General features: G+C 32.1%; 1 protein-coding gene across 1 annotated transcript in view; it reads left to right on the top strand.

Moving 5' to 3' along the window:
• LOC111026330 (nuclear factor 1 X-type) overlaps window positions 1-19,208 on the top strand; it is a 127,297-nt gene extending 108,089 nt beyond the window's left edge. The window contains exons 6-12 of the mRNA XM_022304389.1: window positions 725-853; window positions 3,722-3,919; window positions 4,980-5,158; window positions 6,617-6,725; window positions 7,780-8,024; window positions 16,036-16,321; window positions 18,977-19,208. Of these exons, the coding sequence (XP_022160081.1) occupies window positions 725-853; window positions 3,722-3,919; window positions 4,980-5,158; window positions 6,617-6,725; window positions 7,780-8,024; window positions 16,036-16,321; window positions 18,977-19,131 (1,301 nt within the window). The 3' untranslated portion in view covers window positions 19,132-19,208. The remainder of the gene's footprint in view (window positions 1-724; window positions 854-3,721; window positions 3,920-4,979; window positions 5,159-6,616; window positions 6,726-7,779; window positions 8,025-16,035; window positions 16,322-18,976) is intronic.
• The last annotated feature ends 3,148 nt before the right edge of the window (window positions 19,209-22,356 follow it).

Below are 22,356 nucleotides of genomic sequence, written 5' to 3'. Positions count from 1 at the left end.
GGATTGAGATTGCGATCCAGAGAGAGAGGGAGAGAGACAGTTTGATAGGGTGAAAAGAGGGGTAGACTGGGTTGAGACTGAGAGAGTGAGTGGGTTCGCTCGGTTTCACTGTTAATTCCTATAATGGTCAAAGCGCGCGACCACCCCAAGCTCGACGATTTTTAGTTCGTCGTTGTCTTCGGGTCATTGCGCGCGCGACTTATACCGTCTTTGTACCGCTTTCTGGTTTTCGATAAATGTATATAAACCAACTGATTGCACACCGCGATATCGACTAAAGTATTGATACTATATATATTATATATATATAAACTTTGGGTGCGTATGTGTGTTTGTACAGCACTACTGTATTTATAATTCGTTCGATTAAAAAGAAAACGCTGCTTTATTATGTCAAACAGTTTATTAGGTATGCATTTAATAACACTAGAAACCGGAAGATTATTACCTATGAAGTTACGTCAGATTATACTTTGCACGATATGAACTTCGGAAGTGAATATCGTAGAAACGTATTGAAATGAAATCGATTAGAAGCTGATGTATTCATACATTTGATATATTGGCAACAGTATATTTAATATTTCAATATTAAGTATATTTTGTTGTACTTTTAGATAATACTACATAAATAAATATTTTACAATGATACTACGTTTATAGTAAATACCTTTTTGGATTTTAAAAGACATTTTTAAAAACGAATGTTAATTCTGTTTTACAGCGTCTATAATTCAGAATCCAAATGGTATGCCACCCATGAACATTATCAAAATCGAAAACCCAGGGTATTATTGCAGCAGCTTCACCCCGCCAGGCGACCACTCATCCATCATGGCATCTGGCAGTTACAGTGAGTATAATATAATATATTATAATGTATTTTTAGCTACTAATTTTACATTTTTCTGCGAGTACACTCTGTTAACACTAAACACATTTAAAACAATGCTACAGTTACAGTATCACATCGCACTAATCACATTAGAGCCAATACACCACTGCGGTGTTTATACGTAAACTTGAATAACTGTTATGAGGTAGCTGATATCCACTGTGGTTAAAAACGAAAGAGTCTTCGTTTTCTAAGAACCTAGATTCATCCAAAAATGGCCGTACACTTATTAAAAACATTTTTAGTACCAGAAATTTTGCAGCTTTTCCCTACACTTATAAACCTGAAAAGTTAACAGTGTTACAAGTGGACGACACATTATTTCTTTGAATTTTATTATTAACAACAGACATCGCCAGAAAAACATCATTTTAAGTATATTACGTAGTAAATATTGTATAAATGTATCATATACATTATATTATCTTTCTATGTGATATAAGTGATAACATTATACAGAGAAACTATGTGTCGTTGAAAACAGCATTACCGCCGTCGACAGGCACGATTTTCACAGAGCATATAATTATAGAACATGCCCTATATATACATATGTATATTGTATATGTTATTTATATTATAATTTCTAACGGCGTGTGTATATANTAAAAACATTTTTAGTACCAGAAATTTTGCAGCTTTTCCCTACACTTATAAACCTGAAAAGTTAACAGTGTTACAAGTGGACGACACATTATTTCTTTGAATTTTATTATTAACAACAGACATCGCCAGAAAAACATCATTTTAAGTATATTACGTAGTAAATATTGTATAAATGTATCATATACATTATATTATCTTTCTATGTGATATAAGTGATAACATTATACAGAGAAACTATGTGTCGTTGAAAACAGCATTACCGCCGTCGACAGGCACGATTTTCACAGAGCATATAATTATAGAACATGCCCTATATATACATATGTATATTGTATATGTTATTTATATTATAATTTCTAACGGCGTGTGTATATAACAGCAGACGACTGCATATCGTATACATATCGCCTCCTCATAATAATGCGTGTGTGCGTGTGTGTATGTGTGTGTGTGTGTGTGTGTGTGTGTGTGTGTGTGTATCTATATAAAGTGTGCGTATACCGCGGTTAAGTCGGAACGATTGTTATCTCGCTCGGCCAATAGGTATTATAGTTATAATATCGTCTGCGTCCGTACATAAATATACGTATACATATATATATATACAGATATACAATAATAAAGCGCCGAAGTGTGAAAAAAAAAGAAAAAATGTTTCCAAGATGAAGGATAAATGAACGAGTTCTTCGCATTGTTCGCGATTTCCCTTATTAGGTATCAAAATGGACGATTCGCGAAAGCCACCATTTATACAATTTATCATATAGGTACCTTACATATTATATAGAATATAATATATTTTATTATGCTGAGCGCATTATTCGCATTGCCTATATACCTTGGCAATATTATCTTGTTCGCAATAAATTAACCAGTTGGCTATTAAAACTAGGTGAGTAATGAAAATATAAATAAATATACGATATATTATACCGTTCAGCCTATGTTTAATACACATTATTTTTTACAAAAAAAAAAAAAACAAATATTCATTATATACGTTTACAAATTCGCAATCCAGAAGACAAAAGTTTAATTAATAGGTACCTACCTAATATTATGTTAGTGATTCCTAAAATAGTTGAAGTACATTTATCGCAGCATAATGCACCTTGCATTACACTTATACAACTTTATAAGAACTATACACATTATATTCACCTTTTAAAATTCTTACACCATACATTTACCAGAAGATGATTCCAATTTATTATACTGAAAAACGTATGATTATAAAATTATTTGTCTCTATAACTATATGTTATTAAGTTGTTTCTGATTCGACGTACAGTTGTTTCTCTAACGCGTTTAATTAACGTTAAATAGGAAACGCCACCATCTGCAAATAAAGTTTCAAAATTTTTTTAAATTGTTAATATTAACTGATAGCACTTTATAGATTTATTGAAACGGTGAAGCAAATGATCATCACATATTGTTCGATTATACGTGTTCTGGTTTTCTATAAAATAACCAGTCACTGACCCATATAACGACAAATTTTGTTTTGATACCAACGTCATATTATTGTAAACATGATAAAATATTTGTCAATACAACTGTCAAGATAGTTTGGTAGTTTTATTAGTTTGAGTATGGAGATATGTGGCAAACATTTTATTGTCCCTAGCTGTACATTTCTCACAGCGCCACTATTCCCAAAAACAGAATAAATGTATTGTGGTTCCACAAATCGCGACTGTCCGTTGTTGGGTCGGTGTGTCACTGCAGTTGCCTATATATTATGTGTAGCGACCGTTAATGGAAATGGTATGTTTCCATATTGAACATGACAGTAAACGTTCTGTGCGATGTTAAATTAGAAAGTCACGCATGCACTCAGGCTGTAGAACAGATAAATCATTCTATTAGGAATAGACATCATTATCACTTAAAACAATAGACTCAATATAAATAAGTGTATAATAACAACCTATAAGCTAAGCTAAGCTATTATACTAACCTACGTATACAGGGATCGGGTATAATTTAGTTTAAATGAAAACGTATTACAGATTGGTAAGAAAACTTGTAAGCGTTTTTTGTATATTTGCATATAACATAATATAATATGTCATAATTGATAATATAATAGTACAATCGTATACCTACGACTCAATTATACGAGAGGTGCCTACACGGGATCCGTTCTCAACGTTTTTAGAGACGCATAAAAACTACATGCATTAAATCTATTACTAAATATTTTTTTGTCCATAGGCCCGATGTCGATCCAGAGGACACAGAGCCCATTAAACGAGCCCAGAATCAAACGAATGCGGAGAATGAGCTCCGCCGAAGATACAGAAATCGATTTGGGCGGCCAGAGAGATAAATCCAGTTCGGAGATCACATATTATGGCCAGAGTCCAGCATCCCTATCTAGTCAAACCAGTTGGCACTCGGACATCGATCATGGTAAAATGTTATATTCGTTTGTTTATTTAAAAAAAAAAACGGATCTATAAAGTAACACTCATTAATTGATTAATCTCCGTGTTCTAAAATAGCAAATGTTATAACATCAATACATTCATAGTGTATGTGTTATGTGTAAGTGTAATTCGTCGCTGAATATATCCTAGCGCTAATCTAATTCAGAAATAAAAAAAAACACAATGATATAATATTCTACTATTTACGAATTTGTATATTTGTCCTTTACGACAGTATTCAATGTTACAGCCCAATCGTATCATATATAGTTTATTGTCAGTAAAGTTGTTTGCTTCGGTTACCTATTCAATCCGATACTAATATGATAGCATGTACAAATATGAAAAATTCGTACAATCTTATCACACGCGTTGTCAATCGAATACTTATGATGACCGTCCACTAAAATCTGGACACAGACTCACAATATATTACATATTGTGTATCTACCTATGCGAATTGGAATAAAAACCTAACTAAACGATAGTTAAACATTTAAAGCTAAGTTAAAAAATTGATTTTTTTAAAAAAAATTTCTATAAGCAGTTATTTTATTTACTAATTAACCTAACTAGTTAAAAAATCCAATTTAACAACTTGGTTTTCTCCAATCAAAAAAACAAATAAATATTTCTTGATTTAATAATTTAGTTCACCCAAACATGTAATTACTTAAACAGTTACAGCTAATATGTAATAATATGGATTAGTAAAGGATGCATTTTTAACAAAATATTTAGTTATTATTAAAAAAAAAAGAAAAAGAGCGGGACAATATTACTCTGATTATGACGTGTGCATTTTAGGTGATCCGTCATAATTGAAAACAAATTTAATCAACTTTTTTTTAACTGAGTCGAGTTAATATTTTTCTCATTAACTTTAAACTTTTGGGGTTAAATGCATTCTTTGTTAACTATTTGCTTATTATATCTTAACTTCTTCTCTCAACTCAACTTAACAAGCTCAAGTTAATTTTTCATTAATTTTTCCATCTATTTGAATGTCATATATTATATACATAATATCAAATACTATGTAGGTATTCCTGGCCAACACTCAGGAAGCATAGCGTCCTTGGCGTCTGCCAACTATTATGGTTCGGCGACATCGGGACCCGAACAACACAGTCCAGCTAAGTACCCGGAGAACGGGCATGATACACTTTCGGACTTTGTCACATTTGTGTGTCAAGAAGCGGAGAGCTCTCAAGGCGCACAGGTATGTAATGTCGCTGCATGTAAAATAAATATGTACTTATAATTATTATATATTGTGTAATTATTGTACCCCAAAATATTAACTTTTTATACATATTATATTATTTTCATTCAATATTTGGTTTTCAATATTATATTCCACAATAGCGAAACATTAAACAAACATATATTATATTCTTAACAATTGCTGATAAAGTGATAACATAATATTTATTCGAGTTTACGATATTCGGGTGGCAATGAATAGCTTGCCATTTTTTATTTTATATTTATTTCATAAACAGTAATTTAACTCTGTTAATATAAATTATGTCCCAAATGCTCCGTATCAATCCAAGAATCTCTGTGACATATCAATATAATTTAAATGTTTTTTTGTCAATAGCAATCAATTTGAAAATTCCGATTTAACGGTAAACATTTCTTATAAATTACTGTTGACAAAAAATACAATGTAATATATTGATTTCCCACTAAAATAATTTGGATGATACGAGACTCTTGAAACAATACTGTGTACTACAATAAATTTTAAATTTATATTCTAAAAGCTTTAGGCCTTCAAACCTTATAAGATTCTCTCCTGTACATAAAGTTAACATAGAGTGATGTAAAAAAGTCCAAGAAATTCGTTGCATATTCGGTTAGTTGTAACTTATAAACTTAAAGAAACATTTTTTATCACACATATTTAGTATTTATCTTGTTTATCTTGTTTATTTGTGTAAAAGAATATTATCATACTGGTTTAGTTCATTTAATTGAATTATTCTTCCACCCCATTTTACTTGTTGAGCTACTTGTGAATAATATTTTTTTTTTAACATTGGTAGAACATATTAAATCAGTGAAAACCTGAGATTTATTTACGAATAGCAAATCGTATTGATGATGATAAATACAATAATATACCTACTTGAAATTAAATTCAACGTCCATAAAAACTAGTTAATTTTTGGAATAGTAGTTATAATATTTATCCCAGAATTCAAATATTATATAGGTCAAAAAAATATGTACCTAAAATATATTAAAGCTGTTAAATTAATATAATACATGTTTGTTTTAATTTCCCCGCTGGTAAATGTCATATCTTCTGTCATTAGTCATGTATAATATTATGTACATAATATAGCGAGTGTATTATATTGATTTCATCTAATAATTATTATTAATTACCGTTTTCTGTTTTTTTTTATGCCCCACGTAGGGATGGGCCTATGGAAATCAGGTTTTACATTAATTTATACATATTTATATATATATATATTATACAGTAAAAATATTTTAAAATTTTAATATTAGGTTAACACGCAGGTATTTCCGACACCGATGTCGGAAAATATTAGAATTGTATAATGTATAGAATTTATTATATGATGTGCAGTCTACAATCGTATACTATGTCCAATGATGTGTACTAATTCATACCGTTTTTCTTTTCTCTATTGCAACGCAGGCGGGACCCACGAGGAGTCCAAAAATGGCCCAATATTATCCGAGTACTATGCTACCACCACCCCCTCCACCGCCCATGGCGCGGCCAGTAGCCATCATTCGATCTACAGGTAAGTTTTTACACAATTAAATAACTAATAATAAAATATACATAAAATGTCAGAAAAACTAGGGCTATACTAAACTTCTTTCTATAATTATTATCATATAATATTAATTTAGATCTTCTAGAAAAGAAAATTAAATTTTACTTAGTTTTATCATTTAAATTAAAGTTCACTGGAACCAATTCTCATGTTATCTATGGACCAACAGGGAATCAATTCGTATGTACTCGAATACAACTGCTAATACCTATTGCCCACCTGAGAACCAATTTGGATATTGGAAACCAACTAATAGGTCAACCCTCACCCGTCAATTGCTTGATACAATTGAGTTTACATTGTATACAAAATATGTTCAATGGTAATACATTGGTTTTGAAATCATTCTTACATTGTTCTCGACAAATTTACATGAGGAATATTGTTGTTGTTAATTTTGCAACATTTAATTTCTATCTGAAACTTAGAAGAATAAGTAGACTAGTGGTGTTTCGAAGGTCTCCCGAAATCTCGCCCTCGGCAATCGATTTCGTGGGTCTTGGCACATTGCCACCATAACCGCACACTACGACGAACACGGTTATATTATACACCATGGCTAGGCCTTTTTTCGCGTCCTATTTTTCTTACCTTCGAGCGTAGTACTCAATCGATAAAGCTCACATATCCTAATATTATTCAATAATAATAATATATGTACAGCATTAAAATTAGCATAATGCATTCGGTTGATGTGAACAGCGATATATTTTATTTTCAATTGCCTAAATATTATTTGGATTATTTTGGTTTTTACTCTACCTAAAGAGGTAGAAATATATATTTTTTCATTTTTCAATTTCTTTTTTACATAAATAATAATGTACCAACAGATTTTTATATGATATTATCTAAGCCGCAAGTACATACTAGGCATTTTTTAGAACCTAGATAATACTATAATATAGTAGTACGTATATATAATAATGATCGATCTGTGTACAAAAATATCACACATTTTCATTAAAATATAAATTCTAGTCATTGTTTATTAATAATTGACTTACATTGGTTGCAGGTGAACTGACCATTGCTCCGTCCAACTCGCCGCCGACATCCAACACGCCGCCGATGGGCGGCGGAGGCGGCGGTGACGGATCGCCTGGAGGCGGAAGAGATTCCGATCAAAGTCCGCCGCCGATGAGCGGTCAACTGTCCGAGTCACAGCTATCTGGCGGAGGCCGAAGTGTGGTAACCGGCGGTAGCCCTTTTGCCGTGTCCGCCAACCGCGATTACCATTTCTCGCACATACAACACGGCCAGGTACCGTATACGTTCAACTTGCCAGCTCACGATTACAACCCGTCGAATTATTAACGTTTTTATTTTTCTCTTACCATTTTTTTTTTAATTTGTTTGTTTGTTTGTTAGTTTGTTTTTTTTTCGTCCGTTTGTTTTCACGCAATAACAACAATGTTTTTTATAAAAATATGACCTAACACATCGCCTCCCCTCGCCCCGTGCCTGTGACGTATATATTATACTCATACATCATATTATAGTATATAGGTTTTGATACACTGCAATAGCCAGGTTGCATGAACAATCACTAAAAAATTAACCAACAAATATATTGAGCTAATGGTCCCTTCAATATGATTTAGTGGCTCATGATCGGTCCATTAAATTTTATTAAACCATTAAATTAATACATTTTTTATGCAACCCGGCATTGCATGTAGCATTTTGTGTTTTGTTCTTTGCGATTTTCATACCAAACTATGTTTTTATTCGTCCTGTAATCTTATTTATCTTCGTTATCGAGTATTACCTATTATTATTACTTTTTTTTTTTATTATTACCATACCCGGTAATCCGGTCAACGAGTATACCGCGGCGGGTCAGTCTGTCCAGGTTATAACCATATACCACAGACCACAGTATTATAATAAATGCCTTTTAATTATTATACGACAAAACCGCATGGTTTATTTACAGTAAAATTCTTCTCAGACCTAGAAATGTACGTAGTTTTTGAACTTTTTTCGTACTCCGATCCGACACGACATTTGACCAGTTAACAATCCATTATACAATAATATAAATGTACGCAGACATATTATGTGTTTATGCATATAATATATACGTCGCTTGACCACCAATATAATAATAATATATTATACAGACGCCGCCCGGAAAAGTACACCCCATTTGTCCGTTCAAGCTTTGCTTAGCCGGCAGTATTTTTGTGTTTTATAGTTTGTTGTTGTTGTTATTGTTGTTGTTTTTTTTATCGTTTTTTATTTGTTGTAACCGCACACGGTCCCGAATACCGTCTGTTTATATATACATAATATACCTACGTCTGTAAAGATTTTGTTTTGATATTAATTATATCCAACAATAATGTATATTACTTATTATATTATTTTACATCCGTTCTCGTTTTCACCGCGTGTTGATAATAATATGTAAAAACGCGTTCGCCCTCCTATATAATATATTATAATAAAAATAATTATTATTACGATGCGAAACTTACGCGCAGTTTAGTAACTTTCATTTTTTGGTTGTTTTTTTTTTTTTTGTAATTTATAAATAATATTATTATTGTGTATAACTTCTCTTTTTGTATAATCGTCGTTAGAATAAACTGTTTTGGTACCTACTACAACTACCTATACTAATATAATAAATAAATATGAAACATTTTATTGCTGTCAAATGTCGGGAACGCCATAGTAGGTATACGAGTGGACCACGCGGTTTATCAAATACTAAAATGTGCCATTCCATTAGGTTTTAATAATATTATTACTATGTTTATTAAAGTCAATGCATAAATGTAAATGTGTGTGTACATAAAATACTAAAGTGCAATAAATAAATATCCATGGTAGAGAGATGCAGTTTTTAAATTAGGTATAATACTTATACGTAGTACCTATATATATTATATATACTATAAGCCCATGTGTTATTATTATTTTTATTAATTATTATTATTATTATTATTATTATTATTATCATTGTAATATATTTTATAAGTAATGATTATACAGTTATTATTATTGTCAGTACATAATTAGTTGTGTGTTCGTGTGAGTCTACCTAATGTATAGATGATATTGTGAATATGTTTATATTAATATTATATAGATCGTCGACCTTGACTTATGTTACAATATATGTATATAGGCGTAACTGCAACGTTGTCGCTGTCAAATATATTATAATTATTATTATATTATTACATTTCCATCTGTAGCGTTTACATAGGTAGAGAACAAAAAAAAACATCAATCGTTTTATGTTTCAAAATCAAACGTTCATTGCGCACGCATTTGGTGGTGCGAATAAATAATAAATATAGTAAGAACTGATAATTACAATTACCCTATTATATTCACTTGATTCGTGTAAATTATTTGTATATATTTAAGAAAAAAGAAATTCGCAAACATTTGATAATATCCAGTTGATAATAATAATTAATATCATACTATGCCGATTTTAAACAATTATTACGTGAAACGATTATTTCTCTGACTTTGAAGACATTATTTTTGTAAACATTTTCTCAGTTCTCTGCAGTAATTGGTTATATTATGTTTAGTCAGTTTAATAATATGAAAAAAATCTTTAAATTTTTTTCGTAATGTTAATATAATATTTAAACCCTACAAAATAGATGTTGTTATTTATTCTTTAAATTTGAATTTTTTTTTACAAATGTAAACTTAAATTATTTTTTTTTAAACTAAAAAAATACACCTCTCGTGGAATAATTTTTGTCGATATTGCAGTTTTAAATGGTGTTATTTTTAATTTTTTTAATAAATTGTATTATTCATTACAAGTTACGACATTTAAAAAATAAACGTTTCACAACAGTGAAATCCTCTTCTATAATATTATCGTGTTTTCTCGTTCGTTCGATTTATCTTACAAATTAATTCCATTGAAAAAATTTAAATACGAAAGATATTAAAAAAAAAAAATTGAATATCTTTCAAACGTGAACCAGAAATTCCAGTTTACTAAAATAATATGATTATAATAAACACCGCGTAGGTATACAAAGACACTGTATCGTACGTGTTTCTCTCATTTATGACTTGGAATATTGATCAAGTGATATTTCTCATACCAGTCATACCTACAATGATGCATATATATTATTATTATTAAATCTACAAAATCACTTGCAATCGAGCTTGCAGTTCAAAATTAACATCGTCACTAATTTAAAATAAAAATACTCCACCTGAGATTTCATACATTGTACGCAATTGAATAATATTATTACGCGGCCACAATATCCGAGAAAAAAAATCATAAAATAATAACAAATAACTCGAAATATTGGAGAAAAAATATCAAAAGATTTCCTTTCAAGTCTTTGGGTGCTATATTCGTGTGATTCGAAATCGTCTCTCGAAACGTTTTTGTGTCGCGTTTGGACTTAGAGATGGTCGACCTCAGTATTGCGCATTGTCGGGTACGCACTCATCATATATTATTCTGTATGTATACGGCGGAAAATGGAGAGCCGGAGCAAACCTCGTGGGCGTTTTCACCGATGTTTTTTTTATTTATCTTTAACGTGCCAAGGACAAAGTTCCGTCGGCAGTAGGTCGCGCTTGGAGAATTGCATGCGTAATAATATTATATATCCACGTTATTTTATGTAAGCCATATATTTTATTATGTTCTATAAATAGGAACGATAATATAACTATGCTCTTGTATAAAATAAATACAGATAATGATTTATAGTAATATTTTTTTTATTTCATATTATGCGCTGTTCAAAATACTCTACAAAGAAACCGAAAAAAAATTATATATAAAAATACAATCCATGAATATATCAAGTTCGACACATATATATATATTTATATATTATATTATTATTCTAGAGTAAGCCGAGACGACCAAAAATATCGCGTTAAAATCCCAGTTGAAAATTAAAACCCATGTACTTGAAATATGTTAATATAAGTACTTATAGGTATAATATTATTTTAATATTTACAGTAATATGTACCTACTATGTACTCACATTGTATGAAATACTACAAATCAATCTTCGTGTAATATTATCGTTTCGTACTCTGCAGACTATGCTATATACATATTATATACATCATTGTGTCGTCATATAATTCTATTCGATATTATTGTTATTGGTTCTTGTATTGCCCCACAAGCTATCCGAAAACACCCTACCACCAGCCATTCGACCCCCGTCATAACTATGTAACTATTGAACTAGTTAATCTTTCCTTTATTATTTTTATATTTTACTATTTAGCTTCGTCCGATAATTGAATAATGTGAAACAATGATATATATATATATACGTAATAGAAGATATTCATAAAGTTGAACGATCGACAATTTTTTATTATTTCCGTAGAAGGTCTACCTAATATTATTTAGAAAATACATTATAATATAATTATGATATGTATTATGTTTCGTTATTGTTTCTACTTGTTAATAGATGTTTGTGGTACGTAATAATTCATTTGTTTTACGCATTGGTAATTGTATAATATGAATGTATCGATTAATTTAAAATCAAGAAAATAAACAGTTTTAGTGATAATGTTATATATTATAATACATACGTAATAATGATATTTTATGATAATATACTCCGATTATTAAATTATTGTTCTGAAGAAAAAAAAACTGCATAAGTATATATATTATTATATAGGTATAGTGTAATTGTATAATAGTGCGTTCATTTTTGTTTTAAAATGCTAATAAGTTTCTGTTTAATTTTTATATATATTATATTGTACCAACATATTATATTATTATTATTTTGTAAAACCAATAAGTTTTCTACTACCAAAGTATTTATATATTATATATACTATTTCTTTTTGTATAACTATGTGTAGTAATGAATAGAATCTGTTTTGTGATATTGAAACTCCTTATATTGTACATATACATACATATATACGCATAAAAAAATAATGCTGCGTTTTATTGCTTCGTCCACGTGGCTTCGGTATAGAGGTTGGTGACACCGATTATGATATTATTCTCCGTTATTATATATATATTACAATAATACATTTTATTGTAAAATTTGTAATAACGGTAAAAATTATAATAACCGAGATAATATTATGTGATGTATTGTAAGCGCCTGCAAGTGATCGCTGACAATTATTATACAATTGTACTCACACGTAGGTATGTGCGTAGTATTGCGGTAATGGCGACATATTTTGCGGCGTCGACATATCTTAATCAATTTTCATTACTTTCCGAGGATAAGCGTTTAAGTCTCTTCGTGTAGGCTGCACTGGCCAAAGCTGTGCCAAGAAGTCTCCGAGATATACAAATAATATAATAATGTTAAATTTGTTTTTTCCTCACTGTCTCAAATATTTGTACAAAACGGGTCCTTATGTATATACCATAATTATTATCCAATATACCTGTTGCACTACGAGTTTGTTTTTGCGTCGTTTCAGTGCTCATGTGTGTGCTAACCAATAATAATAATACATGCATACTCGTCCGTATTTGAAGCATTACTGCAACTAATAGTTTTTATTTATTTATTTATTTTAACATTGTTATATTAACGACTTATGCACAATACCATAGATTAAGACTATATTAATTAGAGTTAGAATGTTTTTGACCAAAAAATTTACTTATGGCCTTAAAACAAACAAATATAACACGGTAAAGTGCGTTACAAAATATTATTGTAATATTCATTATCCATGAAAAATAGAAACAACTCTTTTTTATTAATTACCATAATAACTAAATGTAGGACTTTTTTTATTAATGTGGGGTTTTTAAAAATGTTCTTTTAAATCTTAAATCTTAATTATATAGTTAAAAAAAAATTACCGTGCATCCTATAGCATTTACGAAAAATTACCTATACTAAGAAATGTATAAAAAATAGCAGTTTTTGCTAAGCATTTTTAAAAATACAAAATACAATGTGATATAGGCTTTTGATACTAGGTTCTGCATGATAGATTAAAATTATTTGATCTGAAATATGCACTACTACAAGAAAAAAAAACGAAAAATGTATAAGTTATAAACATCCTGACTCTAATAGAAATACTTCAAAATAAGTCTTACATCTAATAAGCATGGCCGCATGAGTTTTGTTTTTGTCACAAAGCCACCGGGGAAAGTATATCAATATTCAGTTTAAGCACACAATATAAGTATATACAGTATGTACGAAGAAACAACTTCAGTTTATGGATTTGTCCTTATAGTGCTTAATCCTTAGAGAAATCCTGAATAAATGGCCGACTGAAAATCGGTCTAACGATCTGTATATTTTCGTATTTTTGAGCAAGACATTCTGGAACCAATTATATTTTAAACACGTTTATGGGAGTCCCGGCAAACATATACCTACAATTACCAACCATTTGGTACTCGCTATTGACTCTGACGGTGTAATCGATTTGGCTGTAAAACATAATTTTTGATTTCTTTCGAGGTTATTGCATTCGATTGAAGTAATATTATTTTTTTCATATTTAATTTATTGTACCTATGTACTTGAAATAAATGATTAAATAATAATGTAGAATACACGGAGTATATAATATTGCATTTAAGTGTGTACATCTACGGCCTTAGTCAAATACAGAAATAATTAATTAACGATCGAGGCTAACATTTCCGATATCTCTGAATCCCCCAAATCAACTATAGATAAAACGGTACCGCATTATTGTTTTAGAAAAACTTTTAAGATTTGTTGTAATACCGTGGCCTCACTTACTACTGCCTGGATTCAATTCTTATGTGTCAAATGAATAATAGTTATAAAAATTAATACTTGATAACTTTACCGGTGACGCTTTGTATGCATTTTGTTGTCCGCAGATACTTAAACGATCGCACCTGCCATTTAACCTAAATGATTGTGTTTAGTCTGCGCAATGTGCATAACATCAATAACTATGAGGGCTGAGAAGTTGTTGTACTTTAGGAAAGTATATGTGATCACATCAAACTAAAGTTATTTATATCACAAATTACAATGTATTTATTTAGATAACTGATTATTTATTTTATAAAAACATATATCAAAACATAAATATACCCTACACCAGCGGTTCCCAAACTTTTACAACCGCGGCACCCTTGAAAAATTGTTTGTGTTTCGCGGAACCCTAATGTTTAATCCAACTCAACTTTAATTTTACTAAATAAAAAAAGGAAATTCAATACTCTAAACTCTAAACTCTCAACTCTAAATAATATTTTAATGATATTGTTAATGACTTTTCATTATTAAAAAAAAATTTTCAATCAAACATTTTTTAAATAACAAACATTAAATAAACATAATTTTCTCAATAATCTCATACATCTGGCGAAACCCTCGACATTGTCACACTTTGGGTAACGCTGCCCTACACAATGTATTTATGAAATTACATAGGTACACTAGGGAGCGTGTAAAATGGACGATCCGTATTTCAGCCAAAAAATAGTAACTTAGACGCAAGTACATTAGCAGAACCGTATTTTATTCAAACCTTATTTTAGCTGACAAATATTTTGACAGAACCGTATTTTAGACGACAATTAATATTGTGACCAACTTGAGGTGCTTTTGCATAGCAAGTCGAGGGATATTTTGGTTCTTTTTGTCTAAGCATAGAGCAATGTGCGAGTGACCACTCGGGCATCACTCTAAATAATTTACGATGTTTCTACACGTTGGCGATGCTGCTGGATCTCTGGTATAAATATAATAATTATAACCGTGGTTGCCACAATAATATTACCATGCACATTTGCCGTTCGGCTGAAACATGGATCGGACTAAATATTTATCGGCTAAAATACGGTTCGGACAAAATATGATTAGGATTAAGTATTTTTCTGATCAGATATTTTTCGGCTTAAATAATGTTAGGTGAAATATTTTCGGCTGAAATAATATCAGTTACAATATTTTAGGATTTTGTATAGCCCCTCGGTACACTATATAGTGCTTAAAATAGTTGATACCGCAAAAGAAAAAAATTAAAATTAAAAATGAACAACTAGAAATAAAATTACATTTCAAATATTATTAAAGTAATAGAACATGTGAACCATAAAAACCCATATTATTGCAGCAATAAGAAAATGATTTTAAAATAAATCACAACGACTTTTCCGCCCAGTGCCGCATAGTACATTTCACATAATTGTTATTACTACCAAATGTCGGTATATGACATCTTCCATTATTTTATACCAACTGTTATTCTCACCGTTGTTCTGTACACGTATGTTGTATGTGTGTATATTACACAACAGTTGTTCAGCTATTCGAACATCGGCACCGTGAACACTGTAACTGGAGTGATAAGTCCCACCAACCTGAGCCTGCTGTCCAACCCGGGCGGCAGTCCGTCGTCGTCTTCGGGCGGCGGCAATGGCGGCAGCGGAAGGTCTCGCGGACACTCGCAAACGACGTTACCGCGGTGGAATACACAGTGCTCGTCTGGGCCGCCATTCATCACTCTCGACGAGGACTACATGATGACGCCACTGATGTCTGGCAACGGCGGACAAGGCAACGGTGGCACACTGATCGACGACGGCAAGTATTATTTATGCATATTATTTGTAGCTTATAAAAGGAAAGGTATACAACAAAGGTGGCTATTAACTATGGCTGTCTAGTTAAAAAGTTATTTGTTTATACTTTTCAATTTAATAAGTTAAAATATATCCATTGTAATAACTTAACTTTTTCCAGTTAAAATAAAAATTGATGAGTCAAGTTTAAATTATGCTTACATACATAATACCCAATATATTTATATCGGTAAATAACTGCAGATTAGTTGAAACAAATTAACTATTTTTTTATTTATCTCGTGATATACAATGATTTTAAATACAAATAAAGAAATAAATATTCTTTGGTTTAATAATTTGGTGTAATTATAAACTACAGCTAAGCCTACTCTGTCATCTTAAATAATAGTGTCTCAGGTGACGACCAACTTTCGTTCGGTTCGGCCAAACCACACCCATCGATTAAATCGGTTTTCATTGATTTTTGTCATCAACTTTCGTTTCCAGCGATCTACCACAGCCAAAATATTGCCTTACCTTGTTAATCTTAGCAAAATGCGATCTATAGGCGGTTGCTTAATGATAAAGTTAACCACCATTATCAGCCATTTCCGTTGCCTGAGAATTACCATTATTTGAATGGAGTATAGTGTGTACAATAAGAAATTAATATAGGATGCATTCTCAAAATAATGTTTATTACCAATATAAAATAAAAATAAATTAGTTACACAATCACCCAAATGATAATTAATTAAAATTATTTTTTTTTAACTGAGTTAAGTTAATAAAAGAATGATTAATTAGATAGCGAATTCCACTATGCAAAATGAAAATCTAAGTTAATATTAGACATTAATACGAGGTATATTCGAAAAATTAGGGCTATTCTCTTATATTTCAAAATCGACAAGTCGTAACACGTTTAGACTTGTGCATATCTGTACGTGCACTACTTGTGCAGTTATTTCAGGCGTTGTTTTGATTCAGTAATATTCCTAGTTGTGCGTACAGTAGCCAATGTCCGCGATAATCGTTGCTCCTGTGAAGTTCGCGCTGTAATAAGATTTTTGTGTGTAAAAGGATCTTTAGCTGCTGAAATTCATCGAGAGTTATGCCAAGTTGGAACCATGGACTTACTGTAATGAGTGAAGGAAAGGTTAGACAATGATGTCGTGATTTCAAAAGTGGACGAACAAATGTTCACGACGAGGAGCGACTTGGTAGGCCCCCAGTATGCAAACTGATGAAATTGTTTCTTTGATTAATTTGTGGTATCCAAGTTTTTCCGTGTCAGTTGTGTAGACAGTAGTGCGTCCAAGGTTAGGAAATTCATCAGCCAGAGCACTAATCGGCAACCGACGATCAGATTGCAGTTTTTGGTCCATTAGAGAAACAATTTTATCAGTTCGCATACTGGGGGCCTACCAATCCGTTCTTTGTCTTGAACATTTGTTCGTCCATTTTTGAAATCACTACACCATTGTACAACCTTTCCTTCACTCATTATAGTAGGTCCATAAACTAGGCATAACTCTCGATGAATTTCAGCGGCTAAAGATCTTTTTGCACACAAAAATCTTATTACAGCTCGAACTTCACAGCTGGCGGGAGCAACGATTATCGCGGACATTGGCTACTGTACGCACAACTAGGAAAATTACTACTGAATCAAAACAACGCCTAAAATAACTGCACGAGTAGTACACGTATAGATATGTACAAGTTTAAACGTGTTACGACTTGTCAATTTTGAAATATAAGCGAAAGGCTAACATTACTTTTCGAATATACCTCGTATTTGTTTACCTTTTCTCAATTGTTGTCCACAAGGAGGAGAATATTTTCGAAATACTTGCATACTTTACCAATAGCATATAAAACTCCAATATTAATTTCGCATCCAACTAAGGGGCAAAGATGCGGTTAATTTCTAGTGGGGCACGGTGGACATTCAATAAGCTACAAGTAAAAATTAAAGCTATTTTAAACATGACGAAATGAAAAGATATGATCACAACTTAGTGATACTCAATATCGTAGAAAAAGGTGTTCCGAATAGTTTCATTGGTTGTAATATTATGCTATGACTTTATATTGTTATAATATGTACTTATTGAAGTATAAGATGATCAAAAGACATGGAAGTCTCCTAACCTCTTAGCAATTTATTCAATTCGTTGTGATCATAGTTATTTATTTTGTCATGATTTCAACTATACAAAATTACATTACAGGGAAAACTGCCAAGTGTCATCAAAGTGTTGGATTTTGTTAGAAAAATGGCATCATTGGTCATAAATTATTCTCTAAATCATGCACAGTGGCGTATAATGGATTTAATTTCGGTAAGGGGGGAGGTTATAGAAATTCCTAGCCGAAATTCCCAATTTATAAGTCATAATAATAATAATTCTACACAAATATTTATATTAGGGTTTGAACTTGTAATCCTTCTCCCTATTATGTTGGTAAAATATGCCAAATTCTCCACCTTCCGGTAACGTAATATAATATAATTGGTAGAACCGCAAAATTGTGCTGCTATACCTACATTCTATGTATAGTTAATTTAGTTAGCAACAGATTAAACCTATATAATACTGTTTACTGCATACGTACAAACATATTTAATATTTCAATTTGAAATCAATTGTTTTTGTACTTTTTACAGACAGATACTTTAACAGCGTAGTCCACCAAACGGACGGCATGGATAGGATGGACACAAGCGAATCTCAACACATCCAATCGTCGAATTCAGGTGGTAGAAACACCCCGAACTCGGTTGACGGACAACAAGACAACATAAGCAAACCGCAGACGTAGCCAATAAATTTATGGAAATTAAATATTCGTATTATATAACATAGGCAATTCATTCTAGTTAATTATACTATCATTATTATTATTATTATTATTATTATTATTATTATTATTATTATTATTATTATTATTATTATTATTACTACTATTATGAACATTTTCATACTTGTAAAATAAATATATTTTATTACAATTTAAATAAATTTAAATCAAAACAAAACCGAAAGGTCAACTTTATTGTTAATCGATTTAGTCAATAAGGATAATTTATAAAATAAAGTGTATATCTTTACTGTGTTTATAAGTCACAAACACAGTTATATTAATTAAATCCATTGTTTTTTTACTAGGTTATATGAAGTTTGTTTTATTTCAACACTTACGAATTTGATTAAAATATATTTACACAGAAATATCAGATACATGGGTTAAAAACTTAAAAATGTATATGAATATTGTTTATGCTTGGAGTAAAAGTTTATGTTTTGGTCATAAATAAATCATTTATAAAATGGTTTAAAGTGTTTAAACCCTCTTTTTTATTGAGAAAAATATTTAAACTTTAAAGGTCACCACGCCCTCATGCCCCCCCCCCACCCGTTAAGTATTAGGGTGAATCAAACTATTATATAACTTGATGGTAAGAACATTATCTGCATTCCTATGTTAGTTTTTTTACGATATTTTAATTTTTAAGTGACCGATGAACATTTTTAATATATTATATATGCACAACCTTTTTTTTACATGGTTTCGGCGACAAAGGGTGGTCCTGACCTGTCAATAATTTTACCCCTTCGCCGTCATCATTATTGTACGTTGCACTTCGGCATACAAATATTAACTTAACTAATTATTTAGTAGGGTAAATTACGTCTTCAACCTTATTGGCCGGATTGCATCCTCCCTTCCTAGTGTTCCTTGTTGCTGTGTGTTGCGTGAATCAGGCTGTCGATGAAATCATGATGGCGATCAAGTTCTCTGGTGTGTCGTGCGTATTATGGAGTGTTTCGGTTTCCCATCTCCTAGAGAACCAAGTATCGTATACGCATATGGTGCGGTATGCGTTATCTATCGGGTGTCCATAGTACCAACACTTGGAGGTGCATAGGTCACCAAATCTATTTAGATATTCGGAGAAGCATTCATGGCCACACAGGTTGAGTCAAATGAAAATTTGTCTCGTCGTATTTCAGTAGAGACCACGATATGATATCTCTTATAAGGAAGTGGGTCCATCTTCACAGCCATGTTGTCATAGTTTCTTCTTCTGCCTAGGGAAGCTCGAAGTTCTTGTGTTTGTAGAATCGGTTGTTGTGGTCTTTAGCCAACAGTTTCAGAGGAGCAATGCCTGTAATTACCGATATGATGTCGTCGGACTTCGTTAGACTAAGGCAGAGTGGAGACATATTTGTCTTAGCACTTTTGACATGGTGGCCCATGCAGGTGCACACATATCTTGGGCCAATATAATAGGATGGAGTTCACCACCTTGCTATACAGTTTTATTTCCCTCTAATTGGTGACACTTATGTTGGCCATGATTCTTGCTAGTTCTAAGAAACTTTGCTGGCCTTCTCCATAACGGTGTTCGCGTGCTCCTTAAACGTCCATTTGTAGTCTATCGCCAGTCCTAGTTTTATTTAGGGCTATTTATTTAAGGCTGCTTTTAACTTTCAATCAATAGCCATTGAAGGTGGTGTTTATGTTGTTGTTCGTCCTTGTGTTGATAATGATCATGGTCTTTCACTTATGGATAACTAGCTTCAGTCCTACCTCAGTCAACCATCGGTGTACCTTTTCAACGGCTAGCGTAAGCATTTGCCCCAGAGCAATGTTGTCAATTATTTTGGCAACTAGTGCTACATCGTCAAAAGCGATGAAAGAAACCGAAGGAATTTCGGTTCTGAGGAGTGAATCGTATATTATGTTCCACAAGGTAGATCCGAAGACGGAACCTTTTAGAACATCGCTAATGACGTCCAGCTGAGTTCAGTCCCCTTTAGTGTGGAACATAAGCACTCGACCATTTAAGTAACTACTTATGTTTCTTTAATGGTAGGTTGGCACTTCTTTGTCTTCCACGGCTTCAATAATCACCGTCCACGGTCCTTTGTGTCCAAGGTGATCAGTCCGATTTCTGATTTGTGGCGCCTATAGTACATCTCAGGATTTCTAGGGCGTCGGTAAGCCGAACTGCAGATCATCGAGACCTCTAGTTTCTTCTAGGTAGTTCCTCAGCCGATTGCCTAGAATTGTTTAGAGCAGCTTGCCCAGACAATCTTGCAATCACAGTGGTATATACGATACTGGGTCATCCAGATGCTTGCCTTCTTTTCTCAAGATCACCAGCCTTGCATTTTTTCAGGTTGGCGGGACGGCGCTTTTGGCCAGACACGTGTTGCATATGTACAGTAAGAAGTTTGGGGCTTTGTGTACTACGATTTTGACTGCCTCGTTGGGTAAGCCGTCCGGTCCCGGAGAGACGTTAGGTTTTATGTGACTGGCTCGAACTCGTCACATAACTTCATCCGAGCATCGTCTTTCGCATTCCTAATCGCATATACTAGGTTCATCGTAGCCTTCTTTGCGTTGATTTCCTCAGCCTCTTTCTTTGGTGAAAGGGATTTTGTCAGAGATTTTTTCCGGTCAGGGTGCTGAGTTCTTGGGTCCACCAGTGCACCGACTTCCGTTGTGATGCTCCATGCGACTGTGGTGCGTGGTGGCATTCATCTATGACTGATGTCAAATTATTGGCCCAAGAGTAAACGTCGACACCGTCCATCACGAAGTTGTAAGTCTCGATTGAAGTCAGCGCTGACTTCAGCTTTATGAGATTGATCTGAGAGGGTCTTTTTAGTTCTACATTGATGGAGTGGTAAAACTTCATATCAAATACGATGTAGTGATGATCTATGTAGTAAACTATGTAGTAATAACCTAACCTGCCCCCACCCGGGCATGGCAGAAACCTACGGGTGCCCACAAAAATTCTGCCAAACAAACACACATATTTTCCGTAACACTACAGTACCACAACCTACATCTAATAACTTCAGTTGTCGAAGCTTAAAAAAAAAATTACCATCTTAATTTAATACATGAATTTGGCTTTATTAGTCTTGTTAATTATAGAACTAGAACTAAAGAAACACGAGGATCCTGTTTAGATCGTTTATTTTAAAATCTAATACATTAACAAATGTTAAAACGTTTGTTGTTTATACT

This window comes from Myzus persicae, unplaced genomic scaffold (genome assembly GCF_001856785.1).
Source record: "Myzus persicae strain clone G006 unplaced genomic scaffold, MPER_G0061.0, whole genome shotgun sequence".
NCBI classification, from domain to species: Eukaryota; Metazoa; Arthropoda; class Insecta; order Hemiptera; family Aphididae; genus Myzus; species Myzus persicae.
This window is presented reverse-complemented; position numbering and strand designations above follow the sequence as displayed.